This window comes from Aethalodelphis obliquidens, unplaced genomic scaffold (genome assembly GCF_003676395.1).
Source record: "Aethalodelphis obliquidens isolate GAN/ISIS:26980383/991018 unplaced genomic scaffold, ASM367639v1 scaffold2, whole genome shotgun sequence".
Lineage (NCBI taxonomy): Eukaryota > Metazoa > Chordata > Mammalia > Artiodactyla > Delphinidae > Aethalodelphis > Aethalodelphis obliquidens.
This window is the reverse complement of record NW_020837946.1, coordinates 18545228-18570858: the sequence shown is the minus strand read 5'-3', so window position 1 is coordinate 18570858 and position 25631 is coordinate 18545228. Positions and strand designations below refer to the sequence as shown.

General features: G+C 47.3%; 1 protein-coding gene across 1 annotated transcript in view; it reads right to left on the bottom strand.

Annotated features, from left to right (window-relative positions):
• The window catches only part of CFAP65 (cilia and flagella associated protein 65), a gene marked incomplete at its 5' end in the record, with an annotated part of 41328 nt that extends 17136 nt beyond the window's left edge, over positions 1 to 24192 (bottom strand). Inside the window, 16 exon segments of the mRNA XM_027115751.1 lie at positions 165 to 323; positions 1216 to 1440; positions 2013 to 2258; positions 3673 to 3810; positions 5996 to 6355; positions 6585 to 6785; positions 7242 to 7507; positions 7861 to 8083; positions 8566 to 8711; positions 8979 to 9178; positions 9368 to 9534; positions 10015 to 10117; positions 21437 to 21621; positions 23510 to 23626; positions 23970 to 24083; positions 24085 to 24192. Coding sequence (XP_026971552.1) covers positions 165 to 323; positions 1216 to 1440; positions 2013 to 2258; positions 3673 to 3810; positions 5996 to 6355; positions 6585 to 6785; positions 7242 to 7507; positions 7861 to 8083; positions 8566 to 8711; positions 8979 to 9178; positions 9368 to 9534; positions 10015 to 10117; positions 21437 to 21621; positions 23510 to 23626; positions 23970 to 24083; positions 24085 to 24192 — 2958 coding nt within the window.
• Between the last annotated feature and the right edge of the window lie 1439 nt (positions 24193 to 25631).

Genomic DNA, 25631 nt, shown 5'->3' with positions numbered 1-25631 from the left:
CTTTCCCAACCCTGGCCTCAGAGAATCCCCAAGGAAGGACAGGTTCAGGCACCCTGGGGCCTTCCCTCCCGCAGGTGCCCTGGTCCCCTCCCCCCTCCCCTCCCCGCCGGGGTCCTCCCAGGTCCCCTGCCCCCTCCCCTCCCCGCCGGGGTCCTCCCACTCACGGAGAGGCTGCTGCGGAGGCCCATGCCCACCAGCCGGAGCAGGTAGTGGGTGGTGGCGGAGGGCTTGGTGTTTGGGGGCAGGCCAGCTTCCCAGACCCACATCCCCTCTCGGAACAGGTACTTGCTCTCCTCCAGAGGGCTGAAGGTCCACGTCAGTGTCTGGGGTCACAAAGATTAGCCCTGCATGGGGGTCTCTGGGAACCCCTGCCCAGGCTCTTGGACGTCTAAGGTCCCGCTGCAGGATATCAGGCTATGGTGACCCATCCTGAGTGTCTCCCCGTGCCAGGCACTTACACACATCTTGTGCTATGTTATCTCCCTTAGCCCCTCGATCCCTTAGCCCCACGAGGTAAGCGGTATTCTTCTAGTGCCTCATTGTCTGATGAGAAACTGGAGACTCAGAGAACTGGGGTAACTTGCCCAAGGTCACACAGCTGATGAGGGCGCTTGGCAGGAGCTGGGGTGTGAACTCTTGAGGCGGACTCCCAAGTCTGTGTGGTCTCTCGCCTTGCAGGTTGCTACCCCCGGCTTCTAACAGACACTGTGTGTTGGTGGTTCTTGCCTCAAGTTGGGCCTCCCCAACTAAGAGGCCCTAGACCAGGGATGGGAGGCTGCTAGTTTGGGCCCCACCCATGCCCCCCCCAGGGACCCGCCACTTTGACGTCCGCGAGCCCTCTTCCTCACTCCTTAATGGTAGCCACCCACTTGTCTCCACACCGTCTTCCAGTGATCTCTCCACGGTGGGGACCAGGGATGGAGAATGGACTCGTTTCTGGGCACTGACATCAGAAACCCTGCTTCAAGTCCCAGCTTTGCACCTCCTAACTCACAGTCTCAGTAAATGGCTATTGTTCCCCTCTAAGTCTCAATTCTTCTTTGTAAAATGGGGGTGTGGTAACAATCATACCGACCCATAAGGCTGGAAGAAGTGTCTGTGGATTGAATGGGAGGGTAGGCCTGCCCCCTGATAGGCATGAGTAAGAGACGCTGGTGCAGGTGAGGATGACGGGCCCCTTCCCTCTGGCCCTCGGCAGTGTGGCAGGGCACTCACCAGGCTCTCATTGGGCTGGATAATCCCCCTGGCGGGCTGCACGGCCAGCATCTTCCGGTGCTGCTGGGAGACCCTCCACTCAAACTCCAGAGGTAGACGCGACGGGTTTTGGAAGGTGAAGAGGCTGGTGGAGGAGCAGCCCACCCAGGTGGGCTTGAAGAAGACGCTTTTACAGGCGTCCAGCTTCAGCTGCAGCGGCTCCTCCCGGCTCTGCATGCATACCTCCTGGGGCCAGTGAAGGGAGGACAGTGCCCTGACGTCACCCTGCAGCCCTGGCTCCCCCAAAAGTCACGGGCGGGCAGCTTTTCCCCCCTCGGAAAGGGCAGCAAAAGGCCCTCCCCCAGCCTGCGCACGGGCAGCTTCTGTCAAAGGCAGAGTATGTAGTGACTGACCCAGGAGATAAGGAAAAGAACTCAGGGACTGAAAGAGGATGTACAGACCATTTCATGGGCCAGACATGGGTCCAACACCCTGGACCCTTTCCCTGCCCTGGTCCCAAACACCCCTCTACCACCTGCAGATATGAGTCTTCGGGTTGCCCCCAGTCCTTCCTTGGGGACCTCTGTACCCCTTTTCTTGTCCCGACCCCATAAGGTGGACAGGCAAGGTCCTGAGGATAGCTGTTCCCAGATGTGGCCGAGGGGTCCTCTCCCTGCCGTGCCACTTCCTGGAGGAGGAACAGCCCCTGGGCCACTTTAGGGGAGCTTTAGGGGCCAGGCCCAGAATGTGGCTTTGAAAAGGGAAGCCCCAGACTATGGCCCCCTCCCGAGGACCCTGTCCTTACCCCTGCCTCCTACCTTGAGATACTGGGGGCAGAAATTGAACTGCAAGTAGAAAACATGCTGCTTCCAGGAGGTGCCCTTGGGGTAGGTAGAGATGAGGAAGATCTGGTGGGCCCCAGGGGGCACGAGGCCCGAGCTGGGCCGTAGGGAGACGTCCGAGCTGCTTCTGGGGGCCAGGTTGAAGGTCAGCAGCATGGAGCCTGTGTTGGTCAGGAGCAGGCTGCGGTAGGAGGGTTCACTGGGGGATACTGCCGGAAATAGCTGGGGTGCGAGAGAAGAGGGACCCACGCTCAGATCTACACGCCCTGCCCATCCCCACCTCACACACACACACTCAGGGAAGTCTGTGTGGGCTTGGGTGGCGCCATGTCTCAGGAGATCCAAGATGCCTCTACACAACCCAGTCAGTGCCCTGGGGGCGGGGAATGGAGGAACACAGCTTGGCACCAAAAAATGCTTCTGTCCTCCAGAGACCTCCAGGCAGAGAGATGGGGTGGCCACAGGAACAGGCTCCGGGAAACTCAGGCCCCTGAGACCCCCCACCCCAAGTTTCTTCCACCTTAGGGCGCCCTCAAATCATCCTTTGGAGAACCCAGTTTCCAAGATCTTGGTCCAGAAGCTCTGGGGGTAAGCAGCCCCTTCTAGAGGATTCTCATGCTGGTAGCTGAGGGGAACCCCACTCTGGGAAAGGGAAAGCCCCAGCAATCCCAGGTTCCAGACATTCCTTAAGCATTTAGGGTGTGGCCAGCACCAGGCAAAGAGCTGGGCCAGGTATCAAACACAAGGCTGGAATCGCTGCCCTGGGCGCCCCATGCAGCTGGGGCGATGAGCACCGTGCGTGAGGCAGTGGGGGTAGGGGGGCAACACGGGCCCAGAATCCGCTGGATTTTAGTAAAGGCCACAAACTGCTACGAGGAACTGGCCGAGGGAAAGGGGTGGGGGTCAGGGTCAGCGAGGGGGCCCCTGTGCCGTCAGGAGGGCTTTGGGAAGCCCTAACGAGTCGGGGGGCAAGACCACCCCAAGCACATTGTCCAAAAGTGGCACCTTTCTAGCAACATGAGGGGTGGGGGAAGTGCAGACGGATGAAAAGACTGACGATGGAAATGGAAGCTGGGAAGAGGCACCGAAGGAGAAACCAGGATTAGGACTTGGCCGCCTGGCTCTAGAATCTATGTTTCTCAGCCTTGTGGCATCCTGGGGCTCAGGTCAGACGGGGCCTCCAAGGGCCCTTCTGAGAGACCTGGGAATGATGACTCCCTGAGGATGGGGTTACACCGAGGGGCGGGCTCTGCGACCCCTCCAGAGCTGGATGATCCCCACGGGCAGGGGCTCATGACGTGGGTGGTCATATCCCTAGCAGGCACTCAGTAAACACAGCGAACGGAGGAGCTGGAGACTTTTAAACCTGAGTGAGAGGACCGGGGAGTATTTCAGATGGGGCAGGCCGGAGCCATAGGTCTAAGCCCCAGCCTCTTCCCGGTCCCAGGGCTGCGGTCCAGGAGAGAGTCCTTGATGGGCACAGAGCCCCAGGGGCTGGCAGTGGGGAGGTCGGGATGGCCAGGGAGGGTGCTCGACATGTTTCTGAGGCCATCAGAGACAGGAGAGGGATCTGCAGGCCACGGCAGAAGCCAGGCTCCCCTGTTCCACCTCTCACTGCTGCTGGGGCCACGCTCACCTTGGGGGCATCCAGGGTATACTGAGGGATGTGGTGCTCCAAGTCAGCACAATAACTGTGGCCTCGTGCCCGGAGCCTCAGGCACCAGGACGGGCACACAGTGCAGTCCTCTTCGATATTGTTGTAGCTCCGCAGGACCTGCAGGAGGGCCGGACCCATGGATAGGCTGAGTCCTGTGTCTGACCCTGTGGGGCACCCCCGCTTGCCTGCCCTGTACTGCAGGAGCCCTACATGGGGCCCAGCGGGAGGGGCCCTCGGGGAAGACAGCTCGGAGAACAGCAGTCATAGCAGCCCCTCCCGCTGTGCGCCAGGCCCTGCCCTGAGCACTCAGCAAACGTGCTCTTTGATCCCCCCAGTCAGACGAGGGTGGGGCTGGGATGTGAAAGCAGCATTCATCCTGCAGGAATGTGCCCAGAGAGCACTGGCCAACAGAAATATAATGCAAGCCACAAGTGTGAGCCGCAAACGGCATTTTAAATGTTCTAGTCCCAGCAATCCCACTACTGGGCATATACCCTGAGAAAACCAGAATTCAAAAAGAGTCATGTACCACAATGTTCATTGCAGCTCTATTTACAATAGCCAGGACACGGAAGCAACCTAAGTGTCCATCAACAGATGATTGGATAAAGAAGATGTGGCACATATATGCAATGGAATATTACTCAGCCATAAAAGGAAACGAAATTGAGTTATTTGTAGTGAGGTGGATGGACCTAGAGTCTGTCATACAGAGTGAAGTAAGTCAGAAAGAGAAGAACAAATACCGCATGCTAACACACATATATGGAATATTAAAAAAAAAATGGTTCTGAAGAACCTAGGGGCAGGACAGGGATAAAGACGCAGATGTAGAGAACGGACTTGAGGACACGGGGAAGGGGAAGGGTAAGCTGGGACGAAGTGAGAGAGTGGCATGGACATATATACACACCAAACGTAAAATAGATAGCTAGTGGGAAGCAGCCGCATAGCACAGGGAGATCAGCTCTGTGTTTTGTGACCACCTAGAGGGATGGGATAGGGAGGGTGGGAGGGAGAGGCAAGAGGGAGGAGATATGGGGATATATGTATACGTATAGCTGACTCACTTTGTTATACAGCAGAAACACACCATTGTAAAGCAATTATACTCCAATAAAGATGTTAAAAGATAAATAAATAAAAAGTAAATGTTCTAGTAGCCACATCAACAAGGTGAAACGCATAAAATTTATTCAACAATACATTTTATTTAACCCAGCTGATCCAAAATCTTTTCATTTCAACGTATAATCGATATATAAGTGATGCAGGAGGCATTTTGCATTCTTTTGTGCTAAGTCTTAGAAATCAGTGTGTCTCCTCCCTTTACAGCATATCTGTTTGGACCTGACACAGTACAAGTACTCAGCAGCCACATGTGGCTGGTGATTGGCATATCGGACAGCACAGGGTTACAGCCTGTAGCCTAAAAGTCTGACAGGCTCAGCAAAGCCAGGTGTCCACAGCCTTATTCCTACGAACTTCCGAGTCCCGCCACTGCCAAGATATTAGAACAGAGACAACTAAAGACTCAGCTTTGGAAAAACTTCTCAGAAGTTTGGATAGGTTCCCAAGTTCACAGATGAAAAGACCAGGGCTCAGAGGCATTAAGGGACATGCCCAAGGTCACAGAGCTGGTAAGGGACTCTGACCTTGACTGCACAGCTCTCCTCTTCCCTGAGCCCCAGCACCCAGCCACTGGGAGAGAACAGCAGGGTGGGTAGAGCAGAGAAAGGAGGGAAAGGGCAGGATGGACTGGAGATGAGGAGGGAGCGACACGTCTGGGGCTAAGAGACGTGGCTGGGACAGCCTGGTCAAGGGAAGTTGGACTAGAAGCCGCTCCCTACACGCACCTAATCACCAGGTGTCCCTGACTCCGCCCCCCAGGCCCTAGTTCCTGCCCACAGCTCTTTTAGAGGGACCACTTCCTACCTCAAGGACTAGAGGGAGGCCAGGAGCCACCCCGCCACACCAGCCAGGAGCCCCAGGAAACTATGTGCACCAAAATTTTCCAAAGGGCTTGAGCCCCACTGAGTTCTCCCTCTGGAGGGGTGGGAGGCACATGTGAGTGAGACATAATCAGCTGGGTCAAGAAGCCCCTTGGCCCAGGCAGGCCATGAGCCTGGGGAAACACAGACCGCGAAGGCTGTAGTCCAGCCAAGGAGACAAGAGGAGGGAGCAGAGCCTGGCACAGAGAGGATGGATCCTACATCACCCCATCACCCCCTCCGACCCCATACCCTGCCGTTCAGCCTCCAGGGCAGAGAACCCACCTTCCCCCCCTCATCTGCCCACACACCTTATAGACGGCAAAGGCTTCAAGCTCCACGGCGTACAGGCAGTTGGGGTGAGGCGGCTGGAAGTGCAAGCGCATGGCTGTGGACTTGAGAGGGGGCACATCGCAGGGGTTTGGAGTCACCCAGAAGGGACAATCAGCCCTGCGTGTCCAGGCCACAGTGATTTTGCCTTTGGTGTAGTTCATCAGGCACAGGGGGACAGGGTTGGGGTCCTTGGGCCTGGGGCAGGCACCAAAATCCACCTCGACAGGCTCAATGCTGACGGGCGGGGGAAAGATGGCCATGTCGCTGGTGCCGTCGAAGAAGTACTCGGTCATGGGGGGGATGAGGGGATATTGCGGGGCTGGTATGTCCTCCAGGTCCTGTGTGGGGAGAGCCGGTTGCCGGGGGCCCAGCTGCCATTCCTCCTGCCGCTGCCCCTCATCTGCATGCTCCTTTCTGGAAAAGGCTACCAGAGCTCCACACACGTCACCCCCGACTACTAAGGGTGCCCACAGGGCTATGGAGAACAGGACTGCCCAAGAATTGAGAAGGGGGCATGAACCTGGGGAGGGTAGGTGGCCCCCGGGGCCCCAGAGGGGTCCATCGAACCTCAGTGGGAATCATCAGGGCACCGTTCTTATCCTGCTCCAGCTTCCTCTCCCTCAGCATGATGTCCAGGATGTCAGGCGGGTAGAGCGTCAGGCCCCGCACCAGGTGTGTGCGGTACCAAGCGAGGTGCTGAGGCCTGAGGATGGCTGGCTTTGTGCTGTCCGAGTGACACGTCCCAATCAGGTCGAGGAACAGTGGGTCCTGCGACATTTGTCTGTGTGAGGCTAGATTTGAGCCTCCACTTGCCACCTTGGCCAGAGACCAGCTGGTCAGGGCACAGTTTGTACCACCTTGTCCAGGGGCCTGGGTTGGGGTCGTCACTTCAAGGCTCTCTGCGCTGCACATGCTGCGTGGGGCGAGGTCCAGTCCCCCCTACACCAGCCCATTAGCAGCATCAGAGCAAAGTCCTTGGCCTGGCAGCAGTCACAGCAAGACTGGCCTACCCACCCTGCTCGGAGCGAGCGTTCACATGCCCCTGGCCAAATTCTGGCTCCAAAAGCCAGACTGGGGCTCTGGAGGTGATGATCCAGGCAGACAGCCCTGGAAGCTCCAGAATACAGGGGACTGAGCACCAAGCACTGTCTTCATTACTAGGACTCGGATCGGCCCCTCCAGCTTCCCGGGGAGCCCCTCCTCACCCCCTCCCCCATAGCTCACCTGGTGGTGGATGAAACAGGCCACCCTCCGAAAGTAGATGATGGGGTGAGTGGGCTGGAAGGCACAGTGCAGGGTCACGCGGGCCTTGCCCACCAGGGTCCCAAAGGCAGGTCTGATGCTGAAGACGCTCTCCTGACAGTCGATGTCAAACTGGAAGTGGGCCGTGCAGTCTGACTTGTTCTCAATCCACAGGGACTGCTCCGAGCGCTTCCCGAGGTTGACCCAGCTGAAGTCGACACAGTAGTACTGCAGGGACACGTCAGGACCTGGGCGGAAGAGATGGGGGCTCTGTGAGTGGGCCCTGCCACCTGAGTGGGGCTGGGGTATCAGCCTCCCTGAGGCTATGTCAAAGGGTACCACTGATGGGAGGTGGTGCTGCCTGGAGACAGAAGGTTGGGTTGGAAAGGCCTGAGCAGACCACCAGGTCACCAGGGGCGAGCATGGGAACAATATCTCCAGGCGTCTTCAACTGGTTCCTCACTGATTCCACCAGGGGGCAGCAGACACCCAGGTTGAGGGCAAGGAGGCCCTGGGCGACTAGGAGTGGGCACTTGCCAATCCTAAGCATGGGTTGCTCCTGTCTCCAAGAGGGAGTGCAGTGACCTGGGACTGCCAGTACCTCTACAGAAACCAACGACTTTGAGCAGGGTTTGGGAGGCACAGCCAGAGGGCATGACGGACAAGTAGTCCATAGTCCTGACGTCCAAGGTCTTGGGGTGGAAGAACACTGACACGCATTTCTTCTGTCCCGGGGGCACGATGCCATGGGCCGTGGGGCATGAGAAGGCCTCGTCTTTGGCCAGCATGTCTGGGGCCACTTCAATCCTGAAGGGGGCGCTCACCTACGGGGCCAGGTGGGGACAGGAGGTGGTCAGGTCACAGGTGGCTCGTCTGTTATTACCAAGGTGCCCAGCCGAGGGGGTGAGGGCAGCTGAAGCCCCACCTGTGCCTCAATCATCAGCTTTGACGGTGGAGCAAGGCTGCCTCTGCCGGGAGGAAGGAAGGGGCCGAGCCGTGTGCCCTACACTGGGACCACCCAGAGGGGGCACCTTTTCCTTTTCTCAAAGGTACCACAAAGGCTGGCTGTGGTCCTGGCATCAGGACACCTTAGGACTTCTCTTGGAGTTGCTCTGGGGCGGGTCGAGGGATACCCCAGCCCAGCCCCCAGCTGAGAGGAGAGTGGGACCCCTTTTGACATGAGTGTATCAGCAGACATGGGTACGTGAGGTTGCAACATTCTGTACAGGGGCTGAGTGTTAGTTGCACCTGGCCCTGTGGTCCCTGAGTCCTGCCCCCACTCCCGCTATGTGCACAGGACGCATACCACCGATGGGTTATACAGCTTGATCTGCCTCTCAGCGGTGCAGCCCACGGCAACAGAGCCAAAGTGCAACACTTTCTGGATGCCCTCGGCATCCTGGTCCTCCGGGCGCTTCTGCTTTATGCTCACCAGCAGCTGGGCGCATTTGGCTGGGCAGAGAGGGGGGAGTCTTGGGGAGAAATCCACCAGGGCCTCTGTGGCCCCAGCTGAATAGCCCTTCAGAGAAGACGGGGGTCCCCAGGGAAACACTGGTCTGCGACAACAAGGAAGACAGAGAAAAGGCAAAGCCTGCAGGGCTCAGGGGAGGGCAGGAGGCTGGAGGAGGTCCCGTGGAGGCCAGGCCAGGGCGGGGGCGGGGGGGGGGGCACACTGCGGCTTCGATCCCTGCAGAGGATGGGTGAGAGGTCGGGCCTCACCCACAGCCTGCAGCTGGATGCTGCTCTTCTGCTTGCTCCCCTCCCCGTACCAGCACGTGGCCTGAACGTCATAGATGACAGCCATAAGGGGCTGAAAGGTCACCGTGATCCGGCAGGCCTGGCCTGGCTCCAGCAGCCCCGTGGTCGGCAACATCTGGAATGGGCTGGGGGACTCCCAGGTGAAGAAGGTGGGCAGGTCCCTGGAGGGGGGTGGGCAGGTTAGAGCCACTGGGCTCACTGACCACTGCCCCTGCTTTAGAAAGGCCGGGATGCCCCCTTTACTCCCCCTATCTCCTTCCACCATCACACAGGCCAGTCTCTCCTGCTCCCAGGAACCCTCCTCACAGTCCTCACTCTTCCCACCTCTGAGCCTCAGCCACGGCCCTCACCCCGCATTGTCCAGACAGAACCAGGCCTCGGCCATGTCCCCCATGGCACACACGGGCAACTGCAGGGACGGTGGGCAGATCAGATTGTGGCAGGGCAGGGTGGCTCTCAGGTCCACACAGAACATCCCCTCTGCTTTCTCAAACCACAGCTGGTCCACGTACTCCTTCTGCAGCGTGGGGGCAGGGAGGCAGAGGCCCTGGTTGATCAGTGGTAGCCGGGTGGTACTCAAGGACCACTCACCTGACCCCAGCCCTTGGCCATCCCCTCAACACAACTGCTGAGGGCTGGGTTGGGCTATGGCCCTCCATCTCAGTCTCTGAAGAGAGGGTCAGTTACTTGTGTTCCAGCACCATCTTGGTCTCAGAGATGTAGGGCTTCTTTTGTGAGGAACAAAGTATTTGGGGAAACATTTTGAGAGTAGGAAGAGCCCAAGGAATATAGGGCTTTCTGATGGCCAACACAGTAGCACAGCCTTTTCCCCCAACAACATCCAACTGGGAAGCCCCCTCTATCTAATGAGTTTTGGCTCCAGCTGGTGGGATGTGGGTGTGGTGGGAGAGCTCCTTGCTGCTCTGCCCTACATCCTGCTCTGAAGTCACTGTGCCTGTGTCCCTCCCTGCCCTCCGCTCACCATGGCAGACCTTACCTCCTCCAGGGGCCGGAAGATGATTGGGAGTGAGAGGGTTATGCCTGGGCTCAGGAAGATGGGCTGGGGGATGACCGTGAAGAAGAATTTGGTCTTGGGGGGCCTGTGGGAAGGAGCCAGAGGATAAGCACTTCAGGATCAGAAAATTAGGAGAGGCAGAAAGATTAGGGAAGATTCTGGAAAGCCAAGCAGACTTGAGTCTGTGGGACCATGGAAGGAGAAACACAGGTGTTCTGTCATAGGAGGAACTGTCTCCCTCATCCTACCACTTCTCTTGCAGACCTTCACTCTCGGATGTCAGAGCACTGAATGAAAAGATACAGGGCCAAGGGAGCAGCGCTTGTACCTCAGATGCACATGGTGGTCAGTGGGGTCTGGGATGGGGAAGGCTGCCCTGATTTAACCAAATCCCTGAGCACTTAGCTGGGGGAAACCAAAGCTGAGAACAGAGGTGCCAGGGATGCATTCCCAAGCAGAGATCTCGGCACAGCTGTAGAGTTCCAGAGTGGGTCAAAACTATAGATTCTGCAGACTTCAAAAATACTAATAGGGGACTTCCCTGGTGGCACAGTGGTTAAGAATCTGCCTGCCAATGCAGGGGACACGGGTTCGAGGCTGGTTTGGGAAGATCCCACATGCCGTGGAGCAACTAAGCCCGTGTGCCACAACTACGCGCCTGCACTCTAGAGCCCGTAAGCCACAACTATTGAGCCCGTGTGCCACAACTACTGAGCCCATGTGCCACAACTACTGAAGCCCGCATGCCTACAGCCTGTGCTCTGCAACAAGAGAAGCCATGAGAAGCGTAGCCCCTGCATGCCCCAACTAGAGAAAGCCCACACACAGCAACGAAGACCCAATGCATCCATAAATAAATAAATTTATTTTAAAAAATATATTAATAAGAAGGCAATATTATCAAAAAATCTATAGCAATAAGTTCAGATAAAATATACATATTCCTAGGAATGTATAATTGACCAAAACTGATTCAAGAATTATACATTTTATGGCCACCCTTTCTAAAAGTATCCAAAAAATTAAATAAATAGTCAAAAATCTTCCCACAAAGAAAACACCAGGCCAGATGGCTTCCCAGCAAGTAGTACCAAGCATCTGATAATCCTTGTCTTCTCTTCCCAACAGCAGAAAACAAGGAAACCCTCCCCACCATATTCTATGAATCCATCATAACGTTGTTATCAAAACCTGACAGTTATGAGAAGAAAGGAAAATTACAGGCTAATATCACCCATAAACAAAATACTGGCAAAAAGAATTTAGCAATCTGTATAAAAAGAATACTCAATCATGACCAAGTTGGGCTTATTCTAGGAATACACAGTTGGTGTAACATTAAAAAAATCAGTTAATGTAATTCACCATACTAACAAATTAAGAGAGAAAAAAATCAAATGATCGTCTCAATAAAGAAAAATATTAAACTTCAACATATGTTTATGACAAAAACTCTCAGCAACCTAGAAATAGAAGGGAACTTCCTTAACCTGATAAAGTCTAAAAAAAAAAAGAAAGAAAAAACTACAGGAACCATCCAAATTAATGGTGAAACACTGGAATCTTTCATGCTGAGATCATGAACAAAACAATGATGCCTTCTATAACAGCTTCTGTTCAACACTTTCCTTTTCAACAGTGCAGTAAGAAAAGACAAAGAAAGAAAGGAGATAGGGTTGGAAAGGAAGGAAAAATGCCATTTTCATATAAGATATGAATGTGTATGTGGAAAAAAAGAATTAACAAATACATTATTAGAGTTAATGAGAGAACTTACCAAGGTTTCTGGGCACAAGATTATGAACAAAACATCCATATTTTTAAAAAATGACTTTCTATAAAGCCAGCAACAAGCAGAAAATGAAACAACTTTAAAAGAGATCATACTCAGCATCATCAAAAATATAAAACACTTAGGGATAAATCTAACTAAAGATGTGTAAGACACCTACAGAGAAAAATCTATATTTTATTGAGAGGCATGAAAGAAGACCTAAAGAAATATAAAGATAAACCATGAGTCATGAAAGATAAAAACTGTCATGAAAGACTCAGTTTGTAATGACATCAAGTCTCCCCAAATTAACCTATAGTTTCAAATAAATCCCAATCAAAATCTCAAAAAGTAGTTTATGTGTGTGTGGTAAGCTGATTTGGAGACATATATGAAAGTTCAACGGCCCAAGGATAGCCAAGACAATCCTGAATAAGAATGAAGTTGGAAGACTTATACTATAAGATATTCAAGATTTATTATAAGCTCTAATATTTAATTCAGGATGATATTTATTGGCCCAGGGAAAGACAAATAGAGCAAGGGAACAAAACAGAGTTCAAAAATGGATCCATACATATATGGACATTTGATATACATCAGTGGTGGGGGAGATCATCAGGGAAGGTATGAACTTTTCAATAAATGGTGTTGGGACAATTGGACATTTGGTTGAGGAAAAAAATGTCATTGGATCCCTACTTGAAACCATTCACAAAAATCAATTCCATATAGATAAAAGACAAATATTAAATGCAAAATTATAAAGTCTATAGAAGACACTATAAGAGAATATCTTCATGACCTAGGTAAGGGTAGAGAAGAACTTCTTAAACAAGATACAAAAAAGCCTCAACCATAAAAGAAAAATATGGGTACATTTGATTCCTTTGAAATTAAGAACTTCTTTTCTTCAAAAGACATGATAGAGTAAAAGACAAGTCACAAAGTGGGAGAAGATATTCACAACACAGAACTGACAAAGGATTAGTATCCTCAATAAGAATTTCTATTTAAAAAAGACATTATAAGGGCAGACAGCAGAAGCAAGAAGAACTACAATCCTGCAGCCTGTGGAACAAAAACCATATTCACAGAAAGATAGACAAGATGAAAAGGCAGAGGGCTATGTACCAGATGAAGCAACAAAATAAAACCCCAGAAAAACAACTAAATGAAGTGGAGATAGGCAACCCTCCAGAAAAAGAATTCAGAATAATGATAGTGAAGATGATCCGGGACCTCGGGAAAAGAATGGAGGCAAGGATCAAGAAGATGCAAGAAATGTTTAACAAAGACCTAGAAGAATTAAAGAACAAACAAACAGAGATGAACAATACAATAACTGAAATGAAAAATACACTAGAAGGAATCAATAGCAGAATAACTGAGGCAGAAGAACAGATAAGTGACCTGGAAGACAGAATGGTGGAATTCACTGCTGCAGAATGGAATAAAGAAAAAAGAATGAAAAGAAATGAAGACAGCCTGAGACCTCTGGGACAACATTAAACACAACAACATTTGCATTATAGGGGTCCCAGAAGGAGAAGAGAGAGAGAAAGGACCTGAGAAAATATTTGAAGAAATTATAGTCGAAAGATTTCCTAACATGGGAAAGGAAATAGCCACCCAAGTCCAGGAAGTGCAGAGAGTCCCATACGGGATAAACCCAAGAAGAAACACTCTGAGACACATAGTAATCAAACTGGCAAAAATTAAAGACAAAGAAAAAGTATTGAAAGCAGCAAGGGAAAAACGACAAATATCATACAAGGGAACTCCCATAAGGTTAACAGCTGACTTCTCAGCAGAAACTCTGCAAGCCAGAAGGGAGTGGCATGATATACTTAAAGTGATGAAAGGGAAGAACCTACAACCAAGATTACTCTAGCCAGCAAGGATCTCATCCAGATTCGATGGAGAAATAAAAAGCTTTACAGACAAGCAAAAGCTAAGAGAATTCAGCACCACCAAACCAGCTCTACAACAAATGCTAAAGGAACGTCTCTAAGTGGGAAACACAAGAGAAGAAAAGAACCTAAAAAAAAAAACCCAAAACAATTAAGAAAATGGTCATAGGAACATACATATTGATAATTACCTTAAACGTGAATGGATTAAATGCTCCAACCAAAAGACACAGACTTGCTGAATGGATACAAAAACAAGACCCATATATATGCTCTCTACAAGAGACCCACTTCAGACCTAGGGACACATACAGACTGAAAGTGAGGGGATGGAAAAAGATATTCCATGCAAATGGAAATCAAAAGAAAGCTGGGTAGCAATACTCATATTAGATAAAATAGACTTTAAAATAAAGAATGCTTCAAGAGACAAGGAAGGACGCTACATAATGATCAAGGGATCAATCCAAGAAGAAGATATAACAATTATAAATATATATGCACCCAACACAGGAGCATCTCAATACATAAGGCAACTGCTAACAGCTATAAAAGAGGAAATCGACGGTAACACAATAATAGTGGGGGACTTTAACACCTCACTTACACCAATGGACAGATCATCCAAAATGAAAATAAATAAGGAAACACAAGCTTTAAATGACACAATAGACCAGATAGATTTAACTGATATATATAGGACATTCCATCCAAAAACAGCAGATTACACTTTCTTCTCAAGTGTGCACGGAACATTCTCCAGGATAAATCACATCTTGGGTCACAAATCAAGCCTCAGTAAATTTAAGAAAATTGAAATCGTATCAAGTATCTTTTCTGACCACAATGTTATGAGATTAGAAATCAATTACAGGGGGAAAAAATGTAAAAAACACAAACACATGGAGGCTAAACAATATGTTACTAAATAACCAAGAGATCACTGAGGAAATCAAAAAATACCTAAAGACAAATGACAATGAAAACACGATGATCCAAAACCTATGGGATGCAGCAAAAGCAGTTCTAAGAGGGAAGTTTATAGCAATACAAGCCTACCTCAAGAAACAAGAAAAATCTCAAATAAACAATCTAATTTACACCTAAAGGAACCAGAGAAAGAAGAACAAACAAAACCCAAAGTTAGTAGAAGGAAAGAAATCATAAAGATCAGAGCAGAAATAAATGAAATAGAAACAAAGAAAACAATAGCCAAGATCAATAAAACTAAAAGCTGGTTCTTTGAGAAGATAAACAAAGTTGATAAAACATTAGCCAGACTCATCAAGAAAAAGAGGGAGAGGACTCAAATCAATAAAATTAGAAATGAAAAAGGAGAAGTTACAACAGACACCGCAGAAATACAAAGCATCCTAAGAGACTACAACAAGCAACTCTATGCCAATAACATGGACAACCTGGAAGAAATGGACAAATTCTTAGAAAGGTATAACCTTCCAAGACTGAACCAGGAAGAAATAGAAAATATGAACAGACCAATCACAAGTAATGAAATTGAAACTGTGATTAAAAATCTTCCAAAAAACAAAAGTCCAGGACCAGATGCCTTCACAGGTGAATTCTATCAAACATTTAGAGAAGAGCTAACACCCATCCTTCTAAAACTCTTCCAAAAAATTGCAGAGTAAGGAACACTCCCAAACACATTCTATGAGGTCACCATCACCCTGATACCAAAACCAGACAAAGATACTACCAAAAAAGAAAACTACAGACCAATATCACTGATGAATATAGATGCAAAAATCCTCAACAAAATACTAGCAAACAGAATCCAACAGCACATTAAAAGGATCGTACACCATGATCAAGTGGGATTTATTCCAGGGATGCAAGGATTCTTCAATATATGCAAATCAATCAATGTGATACACCATATTAACAAATTGAAGAAGAAAAACCATATGATCATCTCAATAGATGCAGAAAAAGCTTTTGACAAAATTCAACACCCATTTATGATAAAAAAAACTCTCCAGAAAGTGGGCATAGAGGGAACCTACCTCAACATAATAAAGGTCATATATGACAAACCCACAGCAAACATCATTCTCAATGGTGAAAAACTGAAAGCATTTCCTCTAAGATCAGGAACAAGACAAGGATGTCCACTCTCACCACTATTACTCAACATAGTCTTGGAAGTCCTAGCCACAGAAATCAGAGAAAAAAAAGAAATAAAATGAATACAAAATGGGAAAGAAGAAGTAAAACTGTCACTGTTTGCAGTGACACTGTTTGCACTGTTTGACATGATACTATACATAGAGAATCCTAAAGATGCCACCAGAAAACTACTAGAGCTAATCAATGAATTTGGTAAAGTTGCAGGATACAAAATTAATGCACAGAAATATCTTGCATTCCTATATACTAATGATGAAAAGTCTGAAAGAGAAATTAAGGAAACACTCCCATTTATCACTGCAAAAAAAAGAATAAAATACCTAGGAATAAACCTACCTAGGGAGACAAAAGACCTGTATGAAGAAAAGTATAAGACACTGATGAAAGAAATTAAAGACAATACCAACAGATGGAGAGATATACCATGTTCTTGGATTGGAAGAATCAATATTGTGAAAATGACTATACTACCCAAAGCAATCTACAGATTCAATGCAATCCCTATCAAATTACCAATGGCATTTTTTACGGAACTAGAACAAAAAATCGTAAAATTTGTATGGAGACACAAAAGACTCCCAATAGCCAAAGCAGTCTTGAGGGAAAAAACCGGAGCTGGAGGAATTAGACTCCCTGACTTCAGACTATACTACAAAGCTACAGTAATCAAGACAATATGGTACTGGCACAAAAACAAAAACATAGATCAAAGGAACAAGATAGAAAGCCCAGAGATAAACCCACGCACCTATGGTCAACTAATCTATGACAAAGGAGGCAAGGATATACAATGGAGAAAAGACAGCCTCTTCAATAAGTGGTGCTGGGAAAACTGTAAAAGAATGAAATTAGAATAGTCCCTAACACCATACACAAAAATAAACTCAAAATGGATTAGAGACCTAAATGTAAGACTGGACACTATAAAACTCTTAGAGGAAAACATAGGAAGAACACTCTTTGACATAAATCACAGCAACATCTTTTTTGATCCACCTCCTAGAGTAATGGAAATAAAAACAAAAATAAACAAATGGGACCTAATGAAACTTCAAAGCTTTTGCACAGCAAAGGAAACTGTAAACAAGACGAAAAGACAACCCTCAGAATGGGAGAAAATATTTGCAAACGAATCAACAGACAAACGATTAATCTGCAAAATATATAAACAGCTCATGCAGCTCAATATTAAAAAAACAAACAACCCAATCCAAAAATGGGCAGGAGACCTAAATAGACATTTCTCCAAAGAAGACATACAGATGGCCAAGAAGCACATGCAAAGCTGCTCAACATCACTAACTATTAGAGAATTGCAAATCAAAAGTACAATGAGGTATCACCTCACACCAGTTAGAATGGGCATCATCAGAAAATCTACAAACAACAAATGCTGGAGAGGGTGTGGAGAAAAGGGAACCCTCTTGCACTGTTGGTCAGAATGTAAATTGATACAGCCACTATGGAGAACAGTATGGAGGTTCCTTAAAAAACTACAAATAGAACTACCATACGACCCAGCAATCCCACTACTGGGCATATACCCTGAGAAAACCATAATTCAAAAAGAGTCATGTACCATAATGTTCATTGCAGCTCTATTTACAATAGCCAGGACATGGAAGCAACCTAAGTGTCCATCGACAGATGAATGGATAAAGAAGATGTGGCACATATATACAATGGAATATTACTCAGCCATAAAAAGGAACGAAATTGGGTCCTTTGTTGAGACGTGGATGGATCTAGAGATTGTCATACAGAGTGAAGTAAGTCAGAAAGAGAAAAACAAATATCGTATATTAACGCATGTATGTGGAACCTAGAAAAATGGTACAGATGAACTGGTATGCAGGGCAGAAGTTGAGACACAGATGTAGAGAACAAACGTATGGACACCAAGGGGGGAAAGCCGCGGGGGGTGGCGTGGGTATGGTGGTGTGCTGAATTGGGCAATTGGGATTGACATGTATACACTGATGTGTATAAAATTGATGACTAATAAGAACCTGCTGTTTAAAAAAATAAATAAAATTAAATTTAAAAAAAAAAAGGAAAAGACAATCTAGCACAGCAAAGGAAACCATAAACAAAATGAAAAAAACAACCCACAGAATGGGAGAAAATATTTGCAAATGAACTGACCGACAGGGATTAATCTCCCAAATATACAAAAGGCTCATGCAGCTCAATATTGAAAAAGCAAACACCCAATCAAAAAATGGGCAGAAGATCTAAAAAGACATTTCTCGGGCTTCCCTGGTGGCGCAGTGGTTGAGAGTCCGCCTGCCGATGCAGGGGATGCGGGTTCGTGCCCCGGTCTGGGAAGATCCCACATGCCGCAGAGCGGCTGGGCCCGTGGGCCGTGGCCGCTGGGCCTGCGCGTCCGGAGCCTGTGCTCCGCGGCGGGAGAGGCCACAGCAGTGAGAGGCCCACGTACCACAAAAAAATTTTAAAAATATATATAAATAAAATAAATAAAAAGACATTTCTCCAAAGAAGACATACAGATGGACAAGAGGCACATGAAAAGATGCTCAACATCACTAATTATTAGAGAAATGCAAATCAAAACTACAATGAGGTATCACCTCACACCAGTCAGAATGGCCATTATCAAAAAATCTGCAAACAATAAATGCTGGGAAGGGTGTGGAGAAAAGGGAACCTTCCTATACTGTTGGTGGGAATGTAAATTGGTACAACCATTATGGAGAACAGTATGGAGTTTCCTTAAAAAACTAAAAATAGAGCTGCCGTATGATCCAGCAATCCCACTCCTGGGCATATATCCGGAGAAAACCATAATGCAAAAAGATACATACACCCCAATGTTCATTGCAGCACTATTTACAATAGCCAGGACATGGAAGCAACCTAAATGTCCATTGACAGAGAAATGGATAAAGAAGATGTGGTACACATATATACAATGGAATATTACTCAGCCATAAAAAAAGAATGAAATAACACCATTTGCAGCAACATGAATGGACCTAGAAATTGTCATACGAGTGAAGTCAGTCAGACAGAAAAAGACAAATATCATATGATAGCGCTTATATGTGGAATCTAAAAAAATGGTACAAATGAACTTACTTACAAAATAGAAATAGAGTCACAGGTGCAAAAAACAAACATGGAGGGAAGGGGTAGGGATAAACTGGGAGATTGGGATTGACATATACACACTACTATATATAAAATAGTTACCTAAGCAGGACCTACTGGGAACTTAAATTTAAAACAAAGTTATTACAAGATAATGCCTATAATTCCCTGTACTCTGCAATATATCTTTGTTGCTTATCTACTTTAAACTTAGTAGTTTGTTTTTCTTAATCCCATGTCCCTATCTTGCCCCTCCCCACTTCCCTCTCCCCACTGGTAACCACTGGTTTGTTTTCTGCATCTGTGAGTTTGTTTCTCTTTTACATATACATTCATTTGTTTTATTTTTTAGATTGTACATATAAGTGATATCATACAGTATTTGTCTTTCTCTGACTTATTTCGCTAAGCATTATATTCTCTAGGTCCGTCCATGTTGCTGCAAATGGCAGAATTTCATTCTTTTTTTCTGGCTGAGTAATATCCCATTGTGGTATATATTGATATATACTCATTTGTCTGTTGATGGATGCTTGGGTTGGCTATTGCTATGAACATTGGGATGCATTTATCTTTTCCAATTAGTGTTTTTGTTTTTTTCTGGACATATACCCAGGAGTGGAATTGCTGAATCATATGGTCGTTTTTTTTAGTTTTTTGAGGAACCTCTGCACTGTTTTCCATGACGACTGACCAATTTCCATTCCCACCAACAGTGTACAAGGGTTCCCTTTTCTCCACGTCCTCACCAACATTTGTTATTTGTAGACTTTCTGATGATAGCCATTCTGACAGGTGTGCGGTGTTATCTCATTGTCGTTTTGATTTGCATTTCTCTAATAATTAGTGATCTTCAGCATCTTTTCATGTGCTGTTAGCTATCTGTATGTCTTCTTTGTTGATTGTCTTTTGTCTTTTTTTCTTCTAATTTTTATTGGAGTATAGTTGATTTACAATGTTGTGTTAGTTTCTGCTGTACAGCAAAGTGAATCGGTTGTACATACACATATATCTGCTCTTTTTTAGATTCTTTTCCTATATAGGTCATTACAGAGAATTGAGTAGAGTTCCCTGTGCTATACAGTAGGTCCTGCTTAGGTATCTATTTTATATATAGTAGTGTGTATATGTCAATACCAATATCCCAATTTATCCCTCCCCCCCCTTATCCCCTGGCAACCATATATCTTATAATAGCTTTTAAGGGAGTATAATCTAAAAAAATACTGGATCACCATTCTACACATCTGAAACTAATATAATATTATAAATCAGCTATATTTCAATATTTTTAAAAAATGAAAAAAGATAATCTATTAGAAAAATGGGCACAGGCTTAAACACGTATTTCACAAATGAAATGGCCAATAACATTTGAAAAGACACTCAGCTGTATCAGTAATCAGAGAAATGCAGATTGAACCCACAACAAATTACCATTATTGGCAAAAATTTTAAATCTTGACATTATCAATTGTTGATAAAGACACAGAGGAATGGGAACGCTCATATGTGGCTTATGGGAATATAAATGGATACAAGTCCTTTGGGAAAGAGTTTGGCAAACATGTACAGAAATCTACAAAAAGCAAACATGTACATGTTCTAAGTCGCAGCAACTGTACTCCTATGTATCTACCCTAGAAAAACTCTTGAACTTGTGCAATAGGAGATGTATACAGACCCAAACTGGAAACAACCCTAACGTCCCTTAACAGAAGAATGGGTGAATAGGTAGAAGCATACATTGGACTATTATACTGCAATGAAAAAGGATGAACTATATCTGCATGTGGATGAGTCTTACGAACATAACTGAGCAAAATAAAAGTGTAACAGGGCCTTCCCTGTTAGCGCAGTGGTTGAGAGTCCGCCTGCCGATGCAGGGGACACGGGTTCGTGCCCCGGTCCGGGAAGATCCCACATGCCACGGAGCAGCTAGGCCCGTGAGCCACGGCCGCTGAGCCTGTGCGTCCGGAGCCTGTGCTCCGCAATGGGAGAGGCCACAACAGTGAGAGGCCCGTGTACCGCAAAAAAAAAAAAAAAAAAAAAAAAGTGTAACAAAATATACCATGTTATCCCGCTTATATAAAGTTCATAAGAAGGAAAAATTAAACTATAACATTTAGGGATACAAACATAAGTGGTAAAACCTTTTGAGAAAAGCAAGAAAATCATTATCATGAAAGACAAGGTATTGGTTACCTTTATGAGTAGGGAAGGTGTTCCAATGCGGGGGACACATAGTGGGAGAAGGTGAGCTTCAGACACTGTTAGTATTCCATTATTTAATCTGGTCACAATTATTCAAATTATACTCTCAACAATTATTCAAGCTGTACACGTTTTATATCCTCTTCTGGTTTTATATGACATTTTAAAAGTGTGTTTTTTAAGAGTGGCTGCTTTGGGGGCTTGAAGGCTCAGGGGCTTAGTCTCTGATTGCTCATACTGGTACCTGTACTTTATCTTCTGGATTTTCAAGGATAGATTTTTCAGAACCAGGTTCTTGGTGATCTCCTTCCCCAACTCCCAGCCTTTCCACTGAAGCTCCTCGGCCACCTCAATGCCCCAGATGACCCTCTTCTTCACTTTGTCCTGCTTCTTTGGGAAGCACTTCTGAGTATCCATGGAACTGGCAGGCTGTCTGGTCGGCAGGGAGAAAGGGGAGAAGCAAGTGGGATAGGATTCAAAGACCCAGAGAATGGGCAAAGATCTCCCCACCTCCAGAAAGTAATGAATCACACCACTCTTCACGCCTGGTTGATGGTCTGGAGACAGAAGGTGAGGGGCGGGTAGGCGAGTCAGATATTACCTCTTCTGAGGTCACTGGAATGGTTTTCCAACTAGATTCCCAGAGACCCTGCCCATGAAGCCTTCCCTGGCCACCGCACGGGCCATTCCACCTGGCACACTCAGCAGCCTTAGCTTGCCTGTTGTGCTCCTCAGTGTGCCCTCAGATCCCGGCCTGTTCAGATGCTGCCTCCTCCTCCTCTGCCTGCCATCCTATCCCTTCGCTACAGAAGCCTCTCCTAGTTGGAGTGGTCTATCCCCGGCACTTTTCCAGAGCACAGGGATACACCACCATTCCCTCTTCCATCCCTCACCTAGCTGGTAGAGCAGAAGAAAGAGCCAATTTGCCTGCGACCAACCTGCACCCCGTGCCTTGACTTCGAGACCACCCCAAGCACTTCTCCTAATGATGCTAGAGGTTCGCTATGCCAACGCTTCTTGTCTGTAATGGAAAATCCTTTCATAGGTGAATCCCTAGCCCCTATCTATCTGAGGGGGGAGGGAGATGGAAAAATCCCTGGGGTGGCAAGATGGCAGAAGGATGAAACAGGTGCCTCTTCCTACCAGCCATTGCTCTGAAAGTAAATTCACTGCCATTTAACTTTATCTTTGACCAAGTATTGTTTTTATGTCATTACATAACATAAAGATATATTTATCTATTCGACAGATATTTGTTGACTACCTATGATGCAATGGACATTGTATTAGGTGCCAGGACTATAAAAGTGAACAGGACTGGCAAATCCCTTCTTTCTTGGAACTATATCTCAGTTTATAGAGAGTGTCAGATGGCCTGATCTGCCCGTGGAGGAAAGGTGAGTTGGGTGAGCAAGGATCATTTATTATAAATATCAACTGGTGCATCAGTTAGGGTCCAACCAGGAAAACAGAAGCCACTCCGGGTGTTTAAAATAAGGAATTTAATGCACAACCAGGGGATAGTGAAGTAACCCCAAAGTTAACAACATCAAGAAGCTGCCACCACACATAGGTTAGGGGAAGTGGTGGTGTTCTCAGAGCCCAGAGGCCTGTCTGGTGGGGACTGGAGTCACAGGGAGATGCAGCTGCTGATGGAGACACTGTCAAAAGCAGAGAGGGAAGAAGATAAATAGCCTGGCTTCTCCCTTCTTCCCAACTTCCAATTTCCTGACAGCTCAGAGCAGAGCGGGGAAGGGCAGTGAGTGAATCTGTGAGCAAACTGGGCCAGAATGGCACAGATGGAGGGGTGAGATGACCCCGGTCCACAGAGAGGCAAATGCAACCACCATCACATCTAAGGAGACACGAGAATTCACAAATGATACAGACACATGCTGCACAAATGCAGTGAGACCCCATAGTTACATCCCTAGACAAGCACCCCCTGCCCTGGTCCTGCGCTATCACAGAGAGAGACCCCCGAGAGCTGTGAGAAGTAAACAACATCCATCCACTGACAAACACAAACCCCTAGGGCTCGAGACCAGAAGAGCTTTGTGAAGGAAGAGAGAACTACTGGCTACTCTATCAGCCCCCAACTCGCATCTCCCCAGCGTTCTCCCCGCTCCACCATCACGCTCACAGCTGCCACCACTCCAGTTAGCATAGGGCTCAGTGTATGCAGGGTCTAGTACTGGAGTTTAGACAGGAGAGTGGGGTCGTCTCAGATTCCTACCCCCGCTGCCCTGCTGCCCATCTACCCTGCTTGGCCCTGCTCCACCCACTCCACCCGCCCCGCACGTGTCCTCACACAGGCACTAGCATTGCTGCTGCTGTAGGCACTCATGGCCACGCTGCTGCCAGTGATGGTGGGAAAGGCCACTGTGCTGGCACTCAGGCATGATCCAGCGTTCATGGTGTAGTCCCCGCTGTCCTCGTGAGGAGGCTTAGGGCTGCCCTGATGAGCATCCGGTGCCTGGAACACAAGTCCAAGGGAAGCTCTCTGGCTAAGACAGGAGTTCCTGCCAGTTGGGAGCTGGGAAGAGACCAGAGGGGAGGCAGGAGGGGCATGAAAAAGAGGGGTCAATGAAGAAGGCTCACCACGGCCATCATTTTCATGCAGGGGTGTCTGCTTCCTAGCTCTGGCAACAGGTGTGAAGTAGCACCATGAGGAACAAGACTGAATGCAAGATCCAAGGCTTTGCCTGGGAGCCTAGGGACTCACCGTTCAGGAAAGGCCATTTGGAAAAGGGAACTGGGGATGAGGCCCAGGCAGCCCTGCTCTCCAAGGCCACACTTGGCATTTCTCAGCAAGCCCCCAGTGAGTGTTACTGAAGCATATGCATTACCTTTACTTGGCTTTTACTCTCTACTTGTTTCCTCTGAACGTGGCTTGCCTCCTGTGGGAAAAGGAATAAGAGTCAAAGAAGAAGCAAATGAGACTGGAGGATTCTTGGGCTTCTGGGTTTCCTCTATCAGTACACGACATGTAGTCCAGGTTTAAAGGAAGCATTCACTAAAATAATGACTCAGTCCAAAGATTAATGAATCAACCTCTAAAACAGAGGGATCCACTGATAGACTGCCGCTGGAAGTTATATGCAAATACATGCAAACGTTATAGACAAATTATATGCAAAATGTCATGGGTTTGGGCGTGTGCTCTTTTCCAGGGAGAGTGTCCACAGCTTTCACCAAATGCTCAAAAGGGTGCTTGGCCCTGCTCTAGGGGACACAGAAGTGTCCCAAACTGGCTCTGGCTCCCTCTCAAATCCCCCTTCCTTTAGCAGGCTTCCTTCAGCACATATACCCAGGTATGGCTACTACATTGGACAGCATCAATGTAATCCTTTTTTGAACATGTATACATTTTTAAGACTACTCAGTATCCTAGCCCATCTCTTTGAATAGCAATCTCAAAAATAATAACAACTTCTAAGAACATTTACTAAGAACTTACCATGTGCCAAGCAGTGTTGTAAGTCCTTCACATATATTTTAGTTCTTACAACAATTTATGATTAGATGGAATTGTCTTTTATTTGGCCTAAAATTATCTCTTTTCAAGTCTGGGTTTCAGCTCCCTTTTACAACATATTATGCTTTAGTAAACAATTTCATGGTCGCCCTTTAGAAAGTTCCACGTTTCCATCAGACACTCTCCCGTCCCCTCCCCACCACCCATTCAGAACAAAAGATTCTGTTGATGCACTTTTTCCTAATTGGCAATATGTCCAAACCCTCTGGAGGGGATTATCTTACATTCATTCATTCACAAGGCATTTACTGAGTGCCTGCTATGTACCAGTGCTAGGCACAGGACAGGACAGGCAAGGCTCCTACCTTTGGTTGTGAAGTGAACTGTTCAGATGGAATCAAAGAAATGCAAGCTGGGGAGATAGGGAGGAAGGTCCCATTACTTCTCTGCTATTGGATGGCTTTGTAGTACTTCCCCGGCTCATTGATGACTGTTACCTTAGGGGATTCTACAGACAGTCCCTGCCTCAAGGCTCTGAAAAAATTTCCAATCAACACTTGTAGGAAAAATGAGAGACAGTGGGATAGAAAGCTGGTCCAGACCAGGTCTTAGGGCTTAGAAGTGAGCACTGGTCCTGGAGCAAGAAAAGCTGGGTTGAAGCATCTGCTCAGATCCGTTTAAGATGGGCAAGTTTCTCCATCTCCTCAAGCCTCAGCCTCCTTACCTGTAAAATGAGGGTTATTGTATTTCACAAAATTGATGTGAAGCTTGAAAGAAATAGAGAAGTGAAAAAGCCCTAGAAAAACCTATGTTACTATAATGAACAATTACAACTTCCACACTAACACGTGCTACTCTTCCAAAAGATTCACACATCTGCAATCATTGTGAGGACACTGGGCAAGGGAGATGTTGTTTTAAATCTTTTTCTAATCTTGAGGATCTTAAAAAAATATCATCA